The 22,957-nt window shown below is 46.5% G+C and overlaps 1 protein-coding gene across 4 annotated transcripts; it reads left to right on the top strand.

Moving 5' to 3' along the window:
• The first annotated feature begins 4,497 nt into the window (after positions 1-4,497).
• LOC148816028 (ras-related protein Rab-14) lies at positions 4,498-22,842 on the top strand. Of its 4 annotated transcripts, none has more exons than XM_088940271.1 (8): positions 4,498-4,613; positions 11,124-11,182; positions 12,023-12,076; positions 13,161-13,338; positions 14,956-15,022; positions 16,076-16,163; positions 16,648-16,678; positions 17,369-22,842. In XM_088940271.1, the coding sequence occupies exons 2-8, from the start codon at positions 11,131-11,133 to the stop codon at positions 17,544-17,546; spliced, it is 648 nt and encodes a 215-aa protein (XP_088796397.1). In that variant the 5' UTR covers positions 4,498-4,613; positions 11,124-11,130; the 3' UTR covers positions 17,547-22,842. The 4 variants fall into 4 exon arrangements, with proteins under 4 accessions (XP_088796397.1, XP_088796398.1, XP_088796399.1 ...); XM_088940272.1 differs by lacking the exon at positions 4,498-4,613 and adding an exon at positions 4,766-4,959; XM_088940273.1 differs by lacking the exon at positions 4,498-4,613 and adding an exon at positions 5,173-5,395.
• The last annotated feature ends 115 nt before the right edge of the window (positions 22,843-22,957 follow it).

Here is a 22,957-nt window from a genome sequence, read left to right on the forward strand (position 1 = left end):
CCCTGCCTTGCACCCGTGTGCGCCTGTGTGCGCCTGTGTGTCCTTGCGCCCGTGTGCGCCCGTGTGCGCCTGTGTGTGCCTGTGTGTCCTTGCGCCCGTGTGCGCCCGTGTGTACCTGTGTGTGCCTGTGTGTGCCTGTGTGTCCTTGCGCCCGTGTGCGCCCGTGTGTACCTGTGTGTACCTGTGTGTGCCTGTGTGTCCTTGCGCCCGTGTGCGCCCGTGTGTACCTGTGTGTACCTGTGTGTGCCTGTGTGTGCCTGTGTGTCCTTGCGCCCGTGTGCGCCCGTGTATACCTGTGTGTACCTGTGTGTACCTGTGTGTGCCTGTGTGTCCTTGCGCCCGTGTGCGCCCGTGTGTACCTGTGTGTCTTTGCACCTGGGTGAACCCTTCCTTGCTGGTGGGGACAGGCTCTGCCTCCCCCACGACCCCGAACTGGGAGAACCCGTTAGGAAATTCCGATTGAAGGGAAGTTTAGATGAAGAGCTGTGTGGACACACACGCACGTCTGCGGTGGGCGTGACACTCAGATCGGCGTTGTCCCTGCTCCCCGAAGACAGGGGCGATCAGCTTGATCTTCATCGCTTGCTCCCCTGCGGCCTGAGAGGCACAGAACAAATAATCCCACAGCTGCTAAACAATTAGCACAAAGAAACCCGGAGCACCTGCATTTCCACCGCAGTCCCCAGCATAATGCTGGCCACAGCAAAAAAACAGTAGCTTTTAGCTATTACAGCAATGAAACCCTTCATATTCAACATCTTTTCATTCTGGCTACATGTGCTGAAACTCCTGAGAACACCAGATGTGACATAAAACCCAGGTTTATGCTGCGTGTTTTTCTCGTTACACAATCGTGTCATTTCAAGACCAGTTTCTGACAAGTTGATAATGTCTATGTGCCTCATACCCTGCGTTCAAGTCAGATACAGCTACATGAGTGTCGCAGATACTGCGTTTACCATGACCGTTATCACCAAAACCTGCTGGTGGTCCATTACCATTTAGAACACAAGTTAGAAAAGGATGATTAAAGGGGTTTATTAGGAGGCCATGACTGGTAAAGGCCAGGGGGAAATTTGGCCAGGACAGCGGGGTAACACCCCTACTCTTTTCGAGAAACGCCCTGGGAGTTTCAATAACCACAGAGAGTCAAGATGACTTATGACTCATCCGAGGGACAGCTCCTTTTTACAGTATAGTGTCCCCATCACTATACTGGGGCATTAGGACTCACACAGACCCATACTGGTCCCACTAACATCTCTAACAGCAGCAACCTCAGTTTTCCCAGGAGTCGCCCACCCAGGTACCGGCCAGGCTCGCACTGCTGGGCTCCAGTCGGCTGCCAGCTGGGAGCTGCAGGCAGCCAGATGGATGGATGACCCAATATGGGACTGCTGTCAGCAGAGGAGAGCGCTGCCCTTCAGCCTGCTTTCATACTACGTTAGATGGGAGAAGCTCTGGCCTGATGAGTCTTTAGGCTTAATTATGGACCAAGCACACAAAATGGCCTGACAGGGACGTTAAACACTGACTTCATTTCGTGGGAGGCCAGATCAGTGACTCTCCTTTTTCAGAATAGAAAGGGCAGATGTGTTGCAGATGTTAGAAGCACTCTAGACACCTAAGATATGTTTTTGTGACCTCATGGTCTTTGGAAGGTGGGAGAAAACTAGAGTACCTGGCAGAAACCTGAGCCAACAGTGGGGAGAACATGCAAGCTTCCCACAGAAGGAGCCCCAGGGCAGACTCGAACCCGGATCCCGAGGGCTGCAGGCAGCAGCAGCTCCCAGCATCACTTAACCGCGCTGCACGGTTCCCGCCCAGAAACAGAGCAGTAACCAGGTAATCTAGGAAAAGGTTAATCACCGAACGGTGAATAAGGGGAGCACATCTTCTGAATCACTTCACAAAACTGAACTGAACTCAATCCGTCCTTCGGATGAGACGTAAAACCGAGGTCCTGACTCTCTGCGGTCATTAAAAATCCCAGGGTGTTTCTCGAAAAGAGTAGGGGTGTAACCCTGGCGTCCTGGCCAAATTTCCTATTGGCCCTGACCAATCATGGCCTCCTATTAATCCCCATCTCTGAACTGGCTTCATCACTCTGCTCTCCTCCCCACTGAGAGCTGATGTGTGGGGAGCGTTCTGGCGCACTATGGCTGCCGTTGCATCATCCAGGTGGGGGGACACATTGGTGGTGGTGGAAGAGAGTCCCCATTACCTGTAAAGCGCTTTGAGTGGAGTGTCCAGAAAAGCGCTATATAAGTGTAAGCAATTATTATTATTAATGCACCTCGTTGAGAAAAACAGGAGTATTGCAGATCAATATTCTGCCCGGTTATGTGACGTCCTGCAAAGGGTGTATCCCCCTTGCCAACGCTGCCTGCCGGGATAGGCTCCCGCTCCCTCGTATCCTGTATCGGACAAAGTGGTTGGAAAATGAATGGATTAATATGAAGCCTCCACATCAACGATAAAGGGGATGCCAAATAGTTTTATAGCTTGTAATGTACCGCCCTCTGGCGGCTGTCTTCTGTACTACACAGCCCTGGGTCTCCGACTATGTCATCCCTCCACCCCGGAAGTGACGTCTCCATGACCCCCGTAAGGTGAAGAAGTGTAGCCGAATCGCCCAATCAGATCCTGCCACCCTTTCAAGTCCCGCCCACCTTCTCCCGTGAGACCGGTTCTGTCTTGTCAACAGCAGCATTGTCAGCAACGTTTCCCGGGAAGAAGGGCGACGGTTTTCTTCCCGGACACATGGAGCTACTATAATAATAATAATAATAATAATAATTCGCCTTTTTAGGAGCAGGAGGACCCAAGCTATCACAAAACAGGAGGACAAGCAGTCAGAGGACATGATCACGGAGGGTCTCAGGGAAACAGACTGCAAGTCTTTACAGTAGTTTTTACAGTACAGTGTCCCCGTCACTATACTTAGGGTATTAAAACCCAAACAGGCCCCACTGCTGGCCCTACCAACACCTCTTCCAGCAGCAGCCTTAGTGTTTCCCAGGAGTCTCTGCTCCAGGTACTGACCAGGCTCACACTGCTGGGCTTTAGTGGGGCTGCCAGCTGCCAGACACAAACCTACGAACTAGACTGACCTCAGGGATAACAGACTCAGACTTGAAGCTGCAGGCCAGCATGCCTTTGGGCTGTGGGGGGAAACTGGAGCAAACCCACACAAACTAGCGGGGAACATGCAAACTCCACACAGACAGCACCCCAGGAACTGAACCCAGGGCCGTAGTGCTGGCTGTGAGGCTGCAGTGCTCAACGCTGAGCTTCACTCCAAACGACGGAGGGCAGTGCGACAGGCTGCAGCAGTGGAGCAAAGGAGCTTGTATCAGGGAAACTCCCCAGCCAGCCGCAGGGGTGAGCAGGAATGTGCCTCACTGAGGTCCATACTTGCAGCTCTGATCAGCCATGATGCGTCTGACCACTTCCTCCTGGCTCCTGCGTCCCAGTCACCCTGCAGGAGCCACATCTGCATCCTTACCTGGACAAGACCCTGATCCAGATCAGACGCTGCACTACACTTCAGAAAAACAATCACATCCTCTGACAAAGAGGCCCTCTCTCGCATTCCCATCATGTCTGGAAACGGTAGATTTATGACTGAGAGGCGTACTATAAAATCTATTGTTCATAGGTGAGACCACAGTGTCAGTGTTTATAAACTGGTCAACAAGGTGAAATGTTATTATCACTGCCCTATATTTTACTGAAATGTACAACAAAGGTCTTACCTCTTTAATACAGTTCCTGTGATATTATCTAGTAACTAACTTACGTTATTTATTAAATTTACATGTCCATCACTTACAAAAAAACCTTTGAAGGTGAAATGCACAATAATACTAAAGCCCAGTCCTTGTACTGTAGTTTATTTTGATAAAGATAGGGTTTAATAGTAGAAATGTAGTCGAAAGAAAATACAATGCAAACAAGAGTACATACAACACATCAATAACATCGTCTGTTTTACAAAACAGAGTGAAGATCAGGTCCGCACAGTTTCCATTTCATGTTTTTACATTTCGAAATATTCCGCAAACACGCCTTTCCACCTGTTGTTGGGGTCATGCTGTAAAGCGCCTTGAGAAGCCACCTTTAAAGGCGCTATAGAAAATAAAGCTGTATCATTAGACAGACAGAGATAGAGACAGGTAAGACTTTATTGAACCCGTAGGGAAATTGCTGAATTGATTAATATCATTATTTGAAATCGCCCGGGACACAGGACTCTCTCCCCCAGACCGTTTCACTCTGTCCGAGCACGGTAACGCGGCAGTGTCACCGTGAAGCCGATTGCAGATCGATACTTTCGCAGTGCCGCCGACGGGACAGGGCGCCCGCTGGCTGGCCCCTGGCCCCTGGCCCCTGGCCCCCGGCCCGCGCCTCGCGCCTCGCGCCTCGCGCCTCGCACGGGCGCCGGGCGCGCGCCGCTGCCCTTTGTCCCCCCGGGCCCATTGTGTGTGACGGAGGAAACCCTGTGCAGCGCGGGCCGCCATCTTGGATCGGCAGACTCCTCAGCCCAGGATCGCCCTGCGGATCCCTTCACAGCGCCGCAGCGAGTCAACGCAGCCGCCCTCGGAATCACGGTAAGCGGGCCGGGTCGGACCTCCGTGCCGCCCCGCCGGCGGCGGGAGGCGGCTGTCGGGGCCGGGCGGTCGCGGCTGTTGCTTCTGGATGAGGATCTATCCCTTGTCCGGGGGGGGGGGGGGGGGAAGGCAGGAAGGAGGAGGGGGTGACTACACCCAGATCACGGATATTATCTGGCTCGGGAAGCCCGTTCGCTTTATTCCTGCACGGCGGCGTGTTCTGCACGCCGGGAGGGTGACTGTCGACGTTTCGTGTCGGTTTTTTTCCTCCTGTTCTCGCTCGTTTTGCGGGCTGCGGGCGGCGCTGGCCGGTGGCTTTTGTTCGGCGTCTCTCTATCCGGAAGAGGTCGGTCTCATGATATTTTGTTTGCCGTTTGAATAAGAGGCGAGGAACACGGCGGGGGGGGGGGAGTTGAAATATCGAGACTGTCGCTTCTTGGTGCCCATCGCACAGGGGCTGCTGTCGCTCGTCCATTGCGTGGCGACACGTTTGGGGGGTCCTGTCCCCCCCCCCCAGTGCTGTGTCAGGGGGCTGGAGCAGCAACACTGTGGTGCTGATGGAGGAGACAGGCCGGGCCTAGCGGCTCTCGCCGGGCAGCAGCACAACCCCGTCTCAGCTGGGAGGGGGTTTAAAGTTTAAATGGTGACAGTTGGGGGAGCGTCGGGTGTAATAAAACTGCAACAACACAGGCCGGGTCGCTGGCCAGATATTCGCCCCCCCCCCCCCTTCCTCCTGCAAACGCGATCTGAATTCAAGCGGTGCTCCTGTCAAGGCTGTGGAGGTGCAGAGCATGTTTTTGATTTGTCATGCGAGAGATATCGGGGGGGTGTGGGGTGGGGGGTGCTGTCCGTGTCGCTTAATGAGCCCTTTCCTGCGGTTTTATTCATGCGTGCTTGTGAAACTGTGGCGAAGACGGCGATTTCTTAGGCTTGGAGCCGTTGCCCGTCCCCTCAGTCCTGGTGAGCTGAAACAGCAGGCCCGGCCCGGGTCGGTTAAGGTATATGGTGTGTACAGGCGTAGCCGAGCTGGAAATAAAATGGAAAATGACGACTGTTCAAAAGAAGCGTTTTACCTCTTTATGCCGCATTTGACTCGTTTCTATTGCAAGGCGCCGCAAGCGACTGTGTCTTAGGCCTTGGCTGTGTTGTCATCTCTGTAAAAGCCGGTTTTCAGTGGTCTGTACTCAGAATATCAATTTAAACAGCTCTGACGCGTTCTTGACCATCTTTTTTCAAAAGACAGCCCAGGACGAGCCGTGTGTAGCAAGATTTTCGGATGCGTGTTATCCTTGGTTTCTTGGATTTGTTTGGATCTCTGTTCGAAATTGATGGATTCAGTTTTTCAGCTGGAGATCTCTAAGCGTGATCGGGTGTGTTCTTTCGTGCCTAAAGACAGTCCTCTAGAGTTTCAGCTCTTGGATGTTCAGTGTGCAGCAGATTGTGATATGAATGTACCACCGAGAAGGGTTAGATCTGAAAACGCATTTTACAAGGATTTCAAGCAACTTGATTTTGCTTCTGTTGGCATCCAGGACCCTGTGTCACCCAGAGTGTGTATCCTGGAGCAGACTACAGTTTCTGCCTGATTCTGAAAGATGGGGAAAAAAAGTTGTATTATTATGAAGGTGAAAAACCTAGGAATAAGGGTGACAAAATATAATTAAGAATCATGTGCATGAATCCCCCACTGTTCATCCCGAAGGACCTCAGTGTTTTACACATAGGAGGGGGTTTGTATCCTCCAGGTCAGGTGGAGAAGTGAGAGCTCTTGTGTGTCTGCCATGGGGAAGCTGAAAAAATAGCCAACCGGTTTTCACTTGAGGGGTGTGGGTTGGCTTCGTTCAGTGTGAGCATGTCAGCCGCTGTTTGGTGGAGATGTTGCAGATAATGCACTGCTGAGTCATGATTTTAAAAAACGATACTTTAAGCCCCTGCAATTTTCGCAATTTCCTGACTTCGTTTCACGTGAAGTCATTTAAAGGAGGTCAGACGTGCCTTGTGAGTGTCAGGTAGGAGGCCGTGAATGTTAGCCACAGACGAAAGGCGTGTGTTCAGTTGCAGGGAGAGAGATGGTGAAGTCTCGCTCTTGTTAGGGAGGGGAAGTGCTGAACCGGCAGGAGCCCAGGGCAGGTTGGTCACATGCTAGCATTCTCTATGCTTGGGAGATTCTTATGGCATTTCTCACAGGCAGTCTTCTCCTTTTGCTTGTCAGCGGTGACTCAGTGAGGAACAGATTGTGTTCTTTGCATATACTGTGTGTGGCACTCCAGACATGTTGAAGTACTTTGTTTGGAAGTGAGGTCGGCTAACATCTTAAAATCGCAGCGATCTTACTTCTTTTAGTTTGCTTTCTGTGTGCGGACAAAGCACGGGCCCAAATCAGCAGCCTAGAAAAAGGGAACTGAATTATTTGGTATGGTGCACTTCGCAACAACTTAGCACAGAACCCTCTCGCGGTCCTTCATTCGTCCATCATGAAAGATGCCGGGGGCATCCCAGGACGGCCAGATTATTTTTGTTTTAAATTTCATTTTGATTGTGTTCTCCCATCTTTCCATGCACAAGCCCGTCCACAGAAACACAGGTTACAAAGGCTTCTCAGATATTCCTGCTTGTGAATGCCACACCTCGCGTTCTTGTACGTGTACATCGTTACCATAGATATGACAAGATCACCATTCCACCCAATTATATTACAATGGGGGGAAAAAAACACACATACATGTAAAATGTACAGGTGAGCTAAGTGACCTTGCCGTGACCTAGGGGAGTCTTCATTTCACAGTTACTTTTGCCTTTCTGTTAACTTGTTGGGGGGGGTTGTACAATTTCATACCTTTGGTTAACTTTTACAATTTTTTTTAAATCAAGACTTAATTCACTGTGATGCCCAGACTGAATATCTGATACTGTAATTCTGGAAAACTCTGTGTGCCGTCTGTGTGGAGTTTGTATGTTCACATGAGTTTCCTCTGGCCACTCCAGTTTCCTCCCGCAGTCCAGAGCCATACTGTGTTTGTGTCTGGCTGCACTGAAAAGTCTGTTTACCTTCCGGGGTTAACCGTATACTGTGCCTGTTGCATGCCAGAATAGGGTCTAGCTCCCCCACGATCCTGAATTGCATGAAGCCGTTAGAAAATGGATGGTGCTATAATTTGGGCTGTAATCTCGCAGTATGAGGAGCGTGTGAGAAATAGCTGGTTATGTGAGGGACGTAGATTGTTGCTGTTTCAGACCGGGGCTTCAGAGTGCTTGAAGTCACTACAAGGCGCTACACTGTTGTGGTATCGGTTATGTTCATAAAGATGAGAAGGAATTTCTTCATAAATGATCTCTTTGCTCTTAAAGGAAGACACGGGGGTCTCTGTTAGTCGAGAGTGGCTTATAGGTCCTAGAATGAGATCAAACTCTGTGTTGTATGCATGTGTAAATGTAGCACCTGTGTTGAATGGTTTACTTTGAAATCTGTTGGGGGGTGGGGGGGGATGTGAATGCTTAATAAGGCACCTTTATTTCTCAATAATAGAATCAGAAAAATGCTTGTAAATGTCAGTGATCTGGCAGCAGTGTGCCAGCTGTGTCCCCTCTGGCAGTTTGCTGTGAAAACAGCCTGTTCGTGCCTCAGGATCATGTATTATTTGCCACAGTGGTGATGATTTAACGGCGATACCTTTTTCAGCTACATAGCACTCCTTCTGCGGCTGTCGATCTTAAGTGTCTTTATTGCGTTAAACAAACTTCATTTATCTAGTTCAGGTGACACCTGAAGAAGGCTCCACGGCCGAAACGTTGTGTTCTCTTTCTTCTTTTTTTCAGCATGGAATAAACCTATTACTTGTTCATTTATCTATGCGATGGAAAGGGGAATTGAACTGTTTTCATTTCAGTGGTTTAATATCCAATCCAAACCATTAATCCGTCGCCTGGCGACTGTAGCATTGAGCACACCAAGCATGTGTGTGCGTGTGCTGACCCTGGTTGGGTCCAACTAGTGGTTAACCTCCACCCAACCCAGTAACCCTGGGCACAGCTGGGTGAGCTGGAGCAGTCGGGTAGAGAGCCCAGTTCAAGGGGCCTTGAGCCCACAGCTCTCCAGCCAGGAGTCTGGAGCCCTGAGTACTGCTCTGTGATGCTCCTGTATTAATATGTTTTTGTTCTGTTGTGATATTTTTAGCGTAGAGCTTATGATACAGTGATGCTGTTCTCAGTAAAGAAAGCACAAGCACAGCAAGAGCCTCTCGCAGCTCTGGAGGTGTTCATCGCTCATTATGTAAGAGTTCGTTTTTCACTGAGATCTCTTGTGAATCTTTACAAGTAATGAACTGAAGTCCTCTTGTTCTGTATCGGTGTTTCATACCACAACATTCTTGCACCGGGATTTGGGGGAAGCCTGTTGGCTCTGTTAGTTACCGCTTGACCTGTCAGTCCCACTGTTCTGTGCATACTGTGTCCTGCACTGTTTGTTTCTGTCAGTTTACTCAGTCCCAGTCCCAGAAGAGAGGTCAGTCGTCGGGAAGCTTCTTCCTGGAAAGGCCAGTTTCTTCCAGGGCACATTTTCCAGTGTCCAAAATGAGCTCCAAAATATATTGACGACTTTGTTTAGCAAACATTCACGTCGATGAAGTCCAAATGCGATTTACAAATGACTTGAGTAAGCCCAGCGTATTAATGTAAATATGCCCTCTGCCCTTGTTTTGCCTTCTTCTGTGATGTTAATCTTTATATTTGCAGATGTTTTAAGTCTTCCTGTTGGCTGAAACGCTGTTATTTTCTTGAGAATACAATATCATTTGTGTGTCAGTCATTATCCTACTTAACTGTCCGTAACGAGCAAAACACCATTGTCTGCTACTGGCATGCCGTTTTCATTCATTGTAAATATTAAATTGCAAGGGGTTATACAAGTACTTTGTCTATTGAGCAGTAAGTATTTTTGGCATACCTTAAATATGCGTGCGCTTACTGTATTTGTAACAATAGGACAAAAGACAACTTGAGTTGCTGCTGAATTAATAGAAATATTCACTTTGGAAGGTCTCCAAGCGTGAAGGATATTCGGGATGGAAATCTTGTCATATTGTAGCTGTAAATGTCTTTTGCTGGTGTGCAATCGTGCACATGAATTGTCTAGTTTTCAGAGTGAATGTAATAACTGTAGCAGGGAGGCTCTGAAAGGACTGCTCATCTCGGTCTGAGTTCTCAGTGAAGTGCCAGCTGTCAGAGATGCTATCGGCAATGCAGGAGCTCTTGAGCTGGGATGGGCACTGCGATTCTGCACCAGAAACCCCAGTGTCAGCATTATGGCAGATATACTTCTGTTCTTGCTTAAAAGTAGGAAAAAAAAACAAATCACCCTTACATAATAGGATGGTATGAAATAGTTTTTAACGCACTGGGTTATTTTTGTTTTAAAAATTTAGAGCAGCCGCTTATTTTCATAGCCTACTTGATTTGGCCTGGCCGAGCGCATGCTTGCTGCGTCTCGGCGCGCGGGTACAAACCCTGCAGTCGCACACGGGAGAGTGAGGCTGTGCAGCCGCCTGTTCAGCCACTTCTCTTTTAAGATCAGATCACTTTATTGGCCATGTACTATTTCTTGCATTAGGAATTTGTCTTTTCGCAGACCCCAGCTTGCTCTCCATGAGACACGCAGACAGGGAGAGAAGCTGGGGGTCAGAGCGCAGGGTTGGCCGTTTATACGGCGCCCCTGGAGCAGCTGGGGTGAAGGGCCTTGCTCAGGGGCCCAACGGAGTAGGATTCCTCTGCCGGCCGCGGGCTTCGAACCTGCAACCTTCCAGCCACAGGCGCAGATCCTGAGCCACAGTCACGCTCTCAGCCAAGGCGGCTCAGTGCCGATTGGAGGAAAGGGCGGTCCCAGCCCGACACAACCGCAAGCGCCCGAGAGGCTGCCAGGGTGGCGGTGGCTGCTCCCATCCCACCCTCAGCCCCTTGCGCACTGCTGCGCGGGGGAGTCCCAGTCCCGGTCAGCTGGTAACGCGGCTCGCGGTGCTCGCTGAGCCCCTCCGGATCGCTGCGGCCTCCTGCTTGTGATAGATTTTGCAGCAGGGTAAATGCAGCTACTGAGCCGTTCAGAATGAAACGTGCAATGGAGTGTTTTGGAATGTCACAGCTGAAGTAATCGAGCGTATGCCTTTTGAGTGTTGCTGTTTACCTGGGTCGTTTCCTACCTTACTGTGTAAAGGGTGTGTTTAGAGTGAAGAGGCGTGGGGCTGGGAGAAATGAAATACTGTTGTTAATGGGAGAAAGTGTGCAGAGAAGCCCTGTGATGTTCATATTAGTATGGCTGGCAGCTGACATTTAGTTCATGGCCGCCAGGCAGAAGAATTGTGTACTTTATGTAGCCTCCCTCACTGGAGCATGGCAGTAGGTGCTTGGGTGAACCTGCAGTCCGTTTGCGCTGCAGGTGGTGCGTTGCTCCTCTGACTGTTGACTGCTTGTTTTCTCTCCTCGTAGGTCTAATGACTTTTTTATTTCCTCGTCTCCTTTCAGCGCCACCATGGCCACTGCTCCGTACAACTATTCCTACATCTTCAAGTACATCATCATTGGTAAGTGTGCGAGAGGGGGGGCTGCGCTCCTGCGCGCTGCCTTTCTCCCTCCCTCTGAGCGCCCTCTCGGGGGAAGTCATAGTGAGCTGTCAGCTAGCCTAGCGCCCGTGTCAGAATGCCGGGGAAATGTGTTTTCAGTGACCGCTGGTTAGCAGATGAAAAATGCAAAAGCTGTGGCTCCATAAAAAATGAAGACCCAGGACGTGCGAGATGTAAATTGTGCAGGAAAAGAAGTTATGGAAAAGTTTTGGAATTTAGTTGGTAAAAATGAGTGAGAACCCTGGTGGTCACTGTTATACTCGCTTGGCTGAAAATGCTTCTGGGGAGGTTTAATTATTTTCTTGCTTTATAATTGAAAATGAACCCAAGTGTGAAATCAAGCCAACTGAAGAGGCCTGAAGAGAGCCTCGTACACTTCTAGACCTTGTTTATATTTTGGCCAGTGGGTGTTTAAAGAGATCATGTTGATGTTCTAGTGTTACTGTACGCTGTGGATGTTGAGTAGTAAAATTGAACTGCTTAGTTCAGTTTTATTTCTCATGGTCTCCATGTCATAGGTACACATGGACAAGTTACCATTTTCTGACAATTACAGATGTCAGCCTCAGTCATATGTAACCTGAAAGGGAACATTAACTTTGTAAATTTGTATTCATCCCCCACGCAAAATACTTCTTAAAAAGAAATTTGAATAATTGTTTCATAAGAGCTTTGCATGAGTCATCATTCATGTTTAGCTGTCAGAAACTGAAGTGTTGGGATTTGGTGGTAGTTTGTAGAAGATGTCAATATGGTTTACCTTGACTGTCCTGTAGAGCTTGTTTTTTACTTGTCTTTCAGGGGACATGGGGGTGGGAAAGTCCTGTTTGCTTCACCAGTTCACAGAAAAGAAATGTAAGTAGGCTCTTCGTGTTTGACAGTGACGCCTTTTATGTTTATTACAAGGAGAATCTGTTTTTCGTCTTATATCAGAAAATATTTCCTTGCTAATTTGAAGTTACTTGTTAAAGCACTGATGAGGATGACTAGAGTTTCTGGTAAAACTGGCTTTGCAATAGGATGTTCTTCTTGTGCTCAGTACATGTTGTGTGCTTGTTCTGTTTTGGTTTGTGTTGTGATGAATGACTCCATGTTTTGTACATGTTATTGGGCGCTTGTAAAGATGTCAGGAACAGAAGGGTACATTGTGACTGCTGTATCTCAGATTGAAAGCATTTCTGTTTTCTCAGCACTTCTTGCCCGTCATGGAGTCGTGTGCTTGACGCGTTCCTCCTGTGCACATGAATACGCATTGTTCTGTAATACTCCTGTTCACCCTGCTTATGAGTGATTCTAAACAGCAGCACTTGGGGGTTTTGAGTTCTCCATGACCACCTCCTCTCAGGCGTCTTTCAGAAGGCTGATTTAACTGCACACGAACTTCGGAGAGTGAAACTGGAGTAGATTGATTCAGAACAGGTGAACAGATAACATTGTATTAATTACAGCACCGGGGAGCTTAAGGATATCCTGACAGCCCTGGGAGTAAAATGAAACCGGATACCAGAAAGCAATACTCACCTCAGAGTCAAGCTTGTGTCAATTTGATTTGAGTGTGACATTCTGCTCATGGTTTAAGTCCTGAATGGCGTAATACCCTAACGATCTGAGATCCATTGAAAATTCAGAGCTGCGCTTGACAAATTTACTTCTCTGTCGTACAGAGTCCTGCAGTATTAGAAGGAGCACAGATAATGGTGCATTTATTCCTATTTTCTCATTACGTGTTCAGTCCTGTGTGGCTGTATTATCAGCCTTGTGGACTGTGGTTTCTGTCACAACTTGCTTTATCCCTATTTCTGTATCAATGCTGCTGATTTTAAAGGGACGGAACATGGAGTTGTGGGCAAGAAGGAGTTCCGTCTTGTCATAACTTCACATCTAAACGTTTCCCCCCCCCCAATGCAAAGTTTCTCTTAACTGCACCTTTGTGCTGCAGTTATGGCCGACTGCCCCCACACGATCGGCGTGGAGTTCGGGACGAGGATAATCGAAGTCAGCGGGCAGAAGATCAAGCTGCAGATCTGGGACACGGCGGGCCAGGAGAGGTTCAGAGCCGTCACACGGAGTTACTACAGAGGGGCGGCCGGGGCGCTGATGGTTTACGATATCACCAGGTAGACCGGAGCCTCCGTCGCGTCCGTGTTCGGCGGCGTGTGGTGTAGGCCCCTGGCGCTGGGATAGTGAGCGTTGGCGACTGGAGTGCACCCATACCTGTCTTTACGCATGTTCTGTTTTATGAAGGTTTGATACAGCGAAGCATGTGGATTGTGACCCACCTTTCGAATAACGAAAGCCACCTGTAGCTATTCGGTTTCAACAGTATTGAAATTTCTGCCAAATGTAGAGAGGGAGAGAGTGAAGGGAAAGGCATCATACGACTGACTCGTGTGGGTGAGGGCCAGCACAGAGAGACGCGCGACACTGTTCCCCACGTCCTGCTGCGTCTGTAGTTTGCTGTTGTGTGCGCCTTTCCTTTTCGCGAGCACAGTTGTGGTTTAGAGTTCATCACAGACCCTGAAGGTGAAAATGAAAATTGTGAGTGTGTGAGTAATTGCACAAGGAGCAGCTGAAATGGTTGCGGTGCAGAACAGTACTGTGCTTGGGCACGATTAATGAGGTCCGACTTGGTAAGCAGTGCTTTTTATTACTAAAAACACAAACCACAGTCTGAATGTTAGTTTTTATTCTTTTGTCATTTTTCAGTGGGGACATTTAGGGGTCAAGAACAGATTGTAATTTTTCCCCGTAAGAAATAACGGAAATAGGTTTTTCTTTTTACCTTTTTCTTTTAAAGGGTTTCTGGGAATGAGTTACGTTCGTAAGAGGAGGTACGGGTTTAATTTAATTATAGGCTCAAGCTTGCTTCTTGAAGCAGCTGCTGCTCTTATTTTTCAGATATTCCTGCCTCTTTCTCGGCCTGTGTTTTATCTTCAGGGAGACTGAGAGGGGCAGATGAAACTACTGTACAGTGCCCACCTCCTCCCTGCTGACATCAGCAGCACTGCAGGCCATTCCAGCACATCACATGTGTCGCGTAGATTGTTGTATTTTCTGTTTTATAAATGACTCTGGTTTTAATTTCATTAGCTTAAACTTGAGTGTAACTGAAAATTGATGTTACCCCATTTATCTTTGTTCTCAAGGACCGCAGACCTTGAAGAGCATGTCATTATGACTATAGCTGCTGCTCACAGATAATTCTAGACATTTTTTCTGTTTGTGAGTGCCCTTATGTTTTATTGAGGCAACATTAAAAAAGCTGATGGAGAACAGCTGAGGAATCATCAGAGTTGAGTTAGGAAGTGAATGGGGCTGCCTGTTTAAAATTCTCCTGCTGTCAAAGGGAACATGTGATGCTGCACACCTCAGGGAATACATTTCGGATATAAGATTTTTGTGTCTTATCACACATCTGCAACTCAGTGTGATAGGAGCAGGAGTCTAAGAATCTCGTCCACTCTTTTTTTCATGGAAAATATGCTTCCGATTCGTTCAGAATGACGCTCTGCAGAATAACTGGCACGTGATGTTGCCCTTCCAGCAGTGCAGTACTTTTGTATACTTAGACTGTGGACTGTCCTAGTCCTTGTGATTTCTGGAATTTGATCGACTGATTTGATCGATTGATTTGATTGATTGATTGATTGAAGTGTCAAGTTAGTGTTTTTGCAAATCTACCTTGAAAGCTGCCTTCATCATGGTAACAGGTGATTTCTTTGCATTCCCTTTAGGAGAAGCACGTACAACCATCTTAGCAGCTGGCTGACAGATGCGAGAAACCTTACCAACCCTAACACTGTGAGTGGCTCCTCTCTTGCTGGCGCTGCAGCCTTGAAGGCCGTGGAGAAGCAGCTCCTGGCACAGTCTGTCCTTCTCATTCACACGCTCCTCCTACTCGGACTCGGTCTTCTAGGGTCTCCTCCAAGTATGCCACTGGTCACATCCTCGCATCGCTTTCAATAACTGATTATTTAGGACAGGGCTGTGGGGGAGCCGGAGCTTCTCCCTGGGAGCAACGGGCGTGAGGCAGGATACACCCTGGGTGGGACGCAAGTCCACAGACAGTTTATCAGCCAGTGTGTCTACCCAGAGGAAACCCCCGCAACACCCGAGGAGAACATGCAAACTCCACACAGCAGTGCACAAGTTGATCCCAGGACTCCAGCAGTGCGAGGCAGCAGTGCTAACCACTGTGCATCCGTGCTGCCCAGCACCTGGTGTGGTTTATTCATTTAGCAGGGCCATAGTTGTGCATGCGTTGTTAACTACACTGTGGGGAGGATACACCGTGTACAGAAAAACATGCACAGTTAAAGCGAGGAACATTTGTGTTGACATGAATAGATGGTGACACATATGGGGATGAACGGCTGAACACGCCCTTTTCATTGTGGAGCGCGTTCCAAGCTGCCAATGAATTTGTTCCGCAGTCAACGCACAAATGACATGTGAGGATATAGAGTGTACCTGGATTTGACAAGGGAACTCTAGGTGCCCGCGTAGCTGAGCTTCCAAATGCCATCTGTTTGACTTCTCAAAGGCAGCACAGTTACATACTGCGCCGCGGCCACAGTCTGTGATCGTGTTAGCACTGGAAAATACCAAAAATTTCCTGTTTAGTGCTTCAGAAAGCAGATACCTCAGCATTATCTGATATCCCGTCAGAAAGTGTAGGAGAGCAATGTCTGGCAGATTTGTAAACATGGTTTCAGTTCATTAATTTCAAATCCCAGTTTCCACTGACGCAAAGGAAATAAAACAATAAGGCTGTGGAGGTAACAGTGGTTCCTCTGAATGGTTTTGTGTTTCTTGCCTGCATTTCCTCAGCTACCTGTGCCTTTGTGTCTTCAGGTGATCATCCTGATAGGAAATAAGGCAGACCTGGAGGCCCAGCGAGATGTGACGTATGAAGAGGCCAAGCAGTTTGCAGAAGAAAATGGTGAGGAGTGACGACTGTAAAGCCTTGTTCAAAAGGATGTCCCTTTTTTTAAAAAAATGCTGTTTATAATTGTTAAATTGCATTACTTTGTGGCAAAAATACAATGGATTTACAAAGTAAAGTTCAGGACGCACAATTTCCATCAAGTGACGTCATGCTATGAGCTTGATTTAAGCTTCTTCTAAGATGTATAAAAGGAATTTTTCGCTATTAATGGAAACTTTGGTCTCCGATGACATACTGAGCAAATCCTGTCTGTCAAATCCCACTCCAGTATATCTAGCTGAGGCCAAGTACAGCAGCAGGCAGCAGAGGTGGTTATTAAGTTTCATTCTTTTGTGGGTTCACCCTAAGGAAGTATTTAGAGAAAAAGTACAAATTAAATCCACATCTATTTTCTATAAACTGAATGACTGAATGTTAAACTGGGACCTGTGAGTACTCCTGTGTTTAAAGGTGACTCATACCCTCTTTTATTTTATAGGTCTGTTATTCCTTGAAGCAAGTGCAAAAACGTAAGTTTGAAATTGTTCTTCAGTAAGCTTACATAAAAAATTCCCATTCAGAGAAATTGTCAGTCAGTCAATCATAACCGACATCTGTAGCAACAACAGAGGGAAGGTTATTATGTAATATGAAGACTGTAAGTGATGGGAAAGGTCATGTCATTCATAGAAGGGATATTTATGATTTGATATCAAGGTCTCATCCATGAATACAGAATCCTTAGAACTAATTTTAAATGACCAGTATGAATTGGACAGAAAAAATGATGAGTTTTTAAAAAACTGGTTCTGAACCTTTTCTAAGTTCAGCAAAAAAGCAACCCTGCTTTTTTTACACTGGCAGAATCTTATGAAATTGTTATTGTATGAGTCACAGGTTCCTAGACGTCAATTTCCAGGCTGCTGAGAACAGAACAGAATTTCTTGCATCTGTGATCCCAGCAAGGTGCAGGAGGGTTTGCTGAGGACCCCACTTGCACAGAGAAAACGTGTCTGTCCTGGGACTGTAGACAGCTGTGCTGTTGAGCAGTTTATAGTGTCATGTTTGTTCCGATTATATTGTGACGGTGCTCTTCGCTGTATTCCCTCGTCTGAGCGGGACGTAGATAGGCTTCCAAGTGAGCTGTAAATATGTCTGCGTGTCCTCGGACGCTGTGCAGCCTCCCCAGGGCCCTGGCTCAGCGTGCTGCTTCCTTCTAGGGGCGAGAACGTGGAAGACGCATTCCTGGAGGCGGCCAAGAAGATCTACCAGAACATTCAGGACGGCAGCCTGGACCTGAACGCCGCCGAGTCGGGGGTCCAGCACAAGCCCTCGGCCCCCCAGGGCGGGAGGCTAACCAGCGAACCACAGCCCCAGAGGGAAGGGTGTGGCTGCTAATGACCACCCAGCACCCTCCTCCCCTCCTCTCGCCCCCGGGTACCGGGGGGGGAAGACAATGAGGGGCGGGCTCGGCTGCCGGCTCCTCCTGCGCCCCCTCCTCTGAACCCCCGTCCCCTTGCTCTCTCCTCGACCTCTTCCTGTCCATCTGTCGCCCCCCCTCCCCCCCCGCCCCGCCCCACCATCACCAACTGCCCTCACTCTCCAGCACCATGTGGTACAGCTCATCTCAATGGGACTGGCCTTCAGAATCTGGTCGAGCACGGTCTGTACATGTATGCATAGATACTGGGAGGCTTTAAAAATGCAGCGAAGTCCGGTTGGATCCAATACTCACTAGTTGCGTTTTTAATGCCTCCCAATAGGTGTGTGTATATATGCCGTACAACGTTTGAGCTTGCAGCTGAAGTGACAGTGGCATTAAATCTGACAGGTAAAAAATAAGGCATCTTTGCGATTTGTTTTATAGTTACGTAAAGGGTTTATGCATTGACCTTGAAGCAAAGAACCAACCAACCCACGTTAAGGTAGATTTCAAATGACAGCCCTCTCCTGCATGATTTAATCAAGAATTTTTAAACATTTGCTTTCTGTATAATTTGTTGTTGCGGTAGATTCTGAGCCATGGTTCGTGAGCAGGGAACTGTGTAAATGACGCAGCTGGGCTCCCTCTATAGCTCCAGTGATGTAACAGTGGAAGGCAACGTATGCAGTTTGCTCTGTGAGTGTGCATATAGCTGAAGGATGCAACAGATAATTGGCTCCATGCATATCTCGGCTCTTATAGGTTTGGAATTGTGGTGAAGGTGAGGATACGAGCAATTCGGTATCGGAAAACACCCGTCTTGTATTCCTGTTCCAAAAAAGGATAGCTTAGAACAGGCCGCGAGAGACCGCCTTGTAAATCAGGGTGATTTTTTTTGGATAGTCGAATGGAACAAAAGTGAGGAGAAAAATGTAAAGGATGCATTGAAAGCTGAGCAAAAGTTTTCACAATAACATGGAAGATTTAGAGAATCAGCACACCGTGAGTACATTCAGGAACTAGGTACAAAATTTCCCCCTCCGTCACCTCTGTTAAGATCCATGTGGACCCATAATGTGACCACACTTAGCCTCCAACATCATTAATAATCCCCTGAAATCCCTGTCATATCAAATGATTTTTTTAAAACACTTTCCAGGAATGATCTGTTTTTTTTTTGTATGTTGCCTTATTACTATTATTGTTTTATCTTCCCTTGCTGCTTGCTCTACATGAAGATGTTTATACATTTCTCTTCAATAAAACATTAATTTTACCAATAATTACATTAATTTCTTATCTGGCTCTGGTATATGGAATCCATGCCTTGCCGATCAGGGAGCGTGTCAGGAGATGCTGTCTTAAACGCTGAGCCTTCTCGGGCGATCTGTCAGTCCCTGGGCTTTGGAGAATGAGGCTGTGATCTGGAAAGCTGCAGGTTCCTAATGCTTTTGGTTTTCCGTCTTCGAAGATGAGCGTTGGCAAAGGGTTTTGATATGGTATAAATCAAATCGATACGGTTTCTAAAAATCTGCAGTTATGTATATATGTCGTTCACCATCTGATCAGTAGAGACAAATAAAAACAGGATTGTAGACGGGAGTATCCCTGGTGACTTGTACAGGTGATGTTTATGGGATGCTTGAAAACCTGTATTATAGTTTATATAAATATGTGGGTTCCAGTGCTGACGTATTTGGGGAAATCCTTGTTTAGAGGGCCTCCCCCACCCCATCTGGTGGACGTTCAGTAGCACCCTCTGCTGGCTGGTGTGAGAATTGCAATCCCTTTTGAAAGCGCTCGGGAGTCGTCTGGCATCCTAAGGGCACATGGAAAACCTGTGGAGAGGGCAACAGGCTGGGATAGACCCCCCTCCCATCCACAGAAAGTAGCATCTGGGTTTTAAAACCTTGCTGACTTTTTAACAGTTATCCTTTTGTGTAAAACAGAGGATGAATAGGTGGACTTTTTTTTGTCACTTGTCTATTTTTAACAAAACACAAAAATGCTCAGAGCCCTCCAAGGGCACTAGATTTCACCTTGACGAGCAGGGACGCAGGACTGGGCTGCTGTGTTCCTCCGAGGTCTCGGCTGTAGCCCGGCTCTTAGAGGTGTCGCCCTCCCTCATTTAAGATGAAAGTTTAAAAAAATAAATATGTATACATTCGAAGAAACAGTTCAGGTGGGGAGCTGCGTCAGCATGCGTAGGCTGCAAAGGAACAAGTAATAGGTTTATTCCATGCTGAAAAAAAGAAGAAAGAGAACACAACGTTTCGGCCGTGGAGCCTTCTTCAGGTGTGAAGAAGGTGACTGAAGAAGGACTTCAGGTGACACCTGAAGAAGGCTCCACGGCCGAAACGTTGTGTTCTCTTTCTTCTTTTTTTCAGCATGGAATAAACCTATTACTTGTTCATTTGAAGAAACTGTGCTAACCTTTAAAATGCATATTGTGTGTATATGATTTTAATGATAACATTTTGATTTTTAATATTAAAAGTGCTCTAGAAAAAAATACATTTAAGTACCGTTCTGTAAAGTGTGGCCTGTCTCTTACGTTGCCCTCAAAAGCACAGGTATAGCTGTACTTGCAATTAAAAACCAGGAAAAATACATTTAACTGCTAATGGAGATTCACCTTTTAACACTAGTTTTATTTTGTTTTTCTTGTGTAATTTGTATTTTTTTTTGTTCCATCATAAATCTGGGTAAACTCATCTTTGCTCTTGTGCAATCGGTCAGTTCCTCCCTATCCGTTCCTTCTCTCTGTGGGGTCTTGTATCACTCGAGGTCTGACTGTAGTCCCCCTGAAGAAAAAGACTGGTTACCGTACAGTAATCCAGCCTATGTAAGCGATGTACGTCTCTTCAGTGTATTTCATTACGTGGAGACCTAAAACACAGCACCCAGGCAACAGGATGATTTCTGTTGAACTGCTTCAGAATTGTTCGGTGTGGAAGGGCTGGGTGGGACTGAGATTTCATTTTTTTTAGCAGTGTGTATCAGACTGTAACAGGACGTTTTAAAGGGCTGGGTTTCAGTCTTAGCAGGGGCTTTTCGAAACACTTTGCAGGACTCATTTTGTGTTGTCAAGAAAATGGCCGTTAAACTTGGACCACTGCATTTAGACAAATTCAGGCTTGGTGAAGGAACTTGAACCTCTAGGCTGTTTCCAGTGATGCTCCCTTTTCAGTTCCGTTGCATCGAGCAACAGTCATGAGGCCTGAAGGTGATTAAGTGTTGTACATGAAGCAAGATTGCACAGATGTCGTGTGGTGTTTCCACCTCTTTAACTCAAGAGTGTGCCAGTTCTCCAAGAGCAGAGTAAGAGAATAAGGATCCCCATCACTGAACTGCAAAAAGCCCCTGCTTGGAATCTGAAAAACACTCCAAGGTATAGGACCAGAGGCATTTCGACATGGTTACATGTGTTAATTCTCTTTTAACTAGGGTAATATTGGGGTTGTCTTCTGTGTACATAGGCAATCTGAAAGAAATTGTATGTATGTAACATTTCTGATAAAATTCTGTACAGCACATGGCTGAATGTGACAACTGCGCTGTCTCCATCCACATTCTGTAAATGGTGCATTTGCCACCTGTTTATATACATTTGCTTATTTGCTTTTCATGCTCTAGGAAGGTGGTGCAAATAAAATAGGGTTATAGTAATTTGATGGCATGTAACACTTTAGAAAAATATACAGTATTTTAAAAATACAACGACTTGCACAGTCTGATACGTGAATGTTAATATTTTCATGCTTGGTCAACGGCAGCTTTCTGTGTTAAGTACTGCTGCATGTTGGCTTTTTATATAGATTTTTTTTTTTGTTTTCTGTTCTGGAGTGTGGTGGCTAGTCCAGCTGTCCGTATATTTTGAGATGATTCCCATATTTAAAAACATGGCTTTTCATTCTCTCCTTAACCCAGCACTCCTCCAGCCACATGCTGATCTTTGAAGGCCCTGCCCTGTGGTCCCACATGTGCCCTTCCTCGTATCTTCATGAGTTTTTGAAGTGCCCACTGTATTTACACACTGCAGAGCTTCCACTCAGACGGTGGCCAGAGGGTTTATAGTTAAACTGAACAAGGAAGACTGCTAGGTACCGGTGGATGTCATGTTCATGTTTAACGTTGGCAATGGTTTCTCTTTTCAGACGTCCTATTGTGGGCGATATCCCCATTCAGTGGACAAAACGGGCAGGACAGGCGTTTGCGTTGGTTTACTTCATAAGCACAGGCTGACTGAGACACCAGTTTCTTGCACTGAAGTACAGTATGTAGCAGTGGTACTGCGAGTTGTCTTTGCGTGTTGTCAGAGCAATATCTGTCAAGCTGTGGTTGATGTTTTTTGGGGGAAATGCAAGAGTTTAAGGGGGTCGTTTTTGAGAGAGTGTGTATATTGTGAGATCTTAAAAATGTCTTACTTGAGTGGAACTGCTGGAAAAAGAAAGCATTAAAGGTTTGCATTTAATCAGTCTTGGGTACTACTTTTATTTAAATTACTTTCTGGAAACGAATTTAAAATAAAGAGCTACTTTTTTTTACCATGATTTCAGGAGAAAAGACAACTTTCGGGGGGGATATTTATCCTGGTAAACTGGAGATACACTGCTCCAGTAGATTCCAAAGATCTTGTGATTAGGTGTATTCCCTTCTGTCTTGACACTAAATATGACCATTTTCTTTTTGCTTTGACATAAAACTTTAATAAGAATACACCAGGACACTGAATGTTATGTAATGGCCAAAACTGGAAGTCATTCAGTAGAAAATTAGTTTATTTGTACCTTTGTGTCTTTCGTTTTTAGTACTGTCCTAGTAAAAGAATGTTACCTTTTGGAAATATAGATTTAAGTACTGTTGAACCAAACTGAAATTATTGCTGTTGCTCTAGGATCATATTTAAATTCACTTCTTCCCTTTTCATTAACAATAGATTTGCACCAGATTTGCAAGAGGTAGACAGAGGTGTCTACCTAGGGACCACTGTGCACTAACAAGTTTATAACATGTATATTAAACCAACTGAATCTGGGCCAAGTCAAACTCCAATTAAATTGGCTTGAATGTTTGCTTAGTTTCTTTTATTTTTCCTTTTAATTTTGTTTCTTTTCTGGTGTGAGAAATTTTAACCCCTTCAACTGCTTACAAATAGGTCTTGTTATTTATATGTGACAAACTTTCTTTGGACTGCTGTACTTTTCATTTGATGGAACAAACTGCTATTAATCTAAATATTTGTAAATAAAGTTCCTGTATCTAGAGAAACTTGTGGGTCTGTGTTTTCCAGAGAGACGTTTTGTAAAGACATGTATCCAAGTACATCATTGTGTACTGCTGTAGATACAATGTTCTTGTTTCCATAGTAGTGTCAATGCATGTT

This window comes from Atractosteus spatula, chromosome 23 (assembly GCF_055471065.1).
Source record: "Atractosteus spatula isolate fAtrSpa1 chromosome 23, fAtrSpa1.hap1, whole genome shotgun sequence".
Lineage (NCBI taxonomy): Eukaryota > Metazoa > Chordata > Actinopteri > Semionotiformes > Lepisosteidae > Atractosteus > Atractosteus spatula.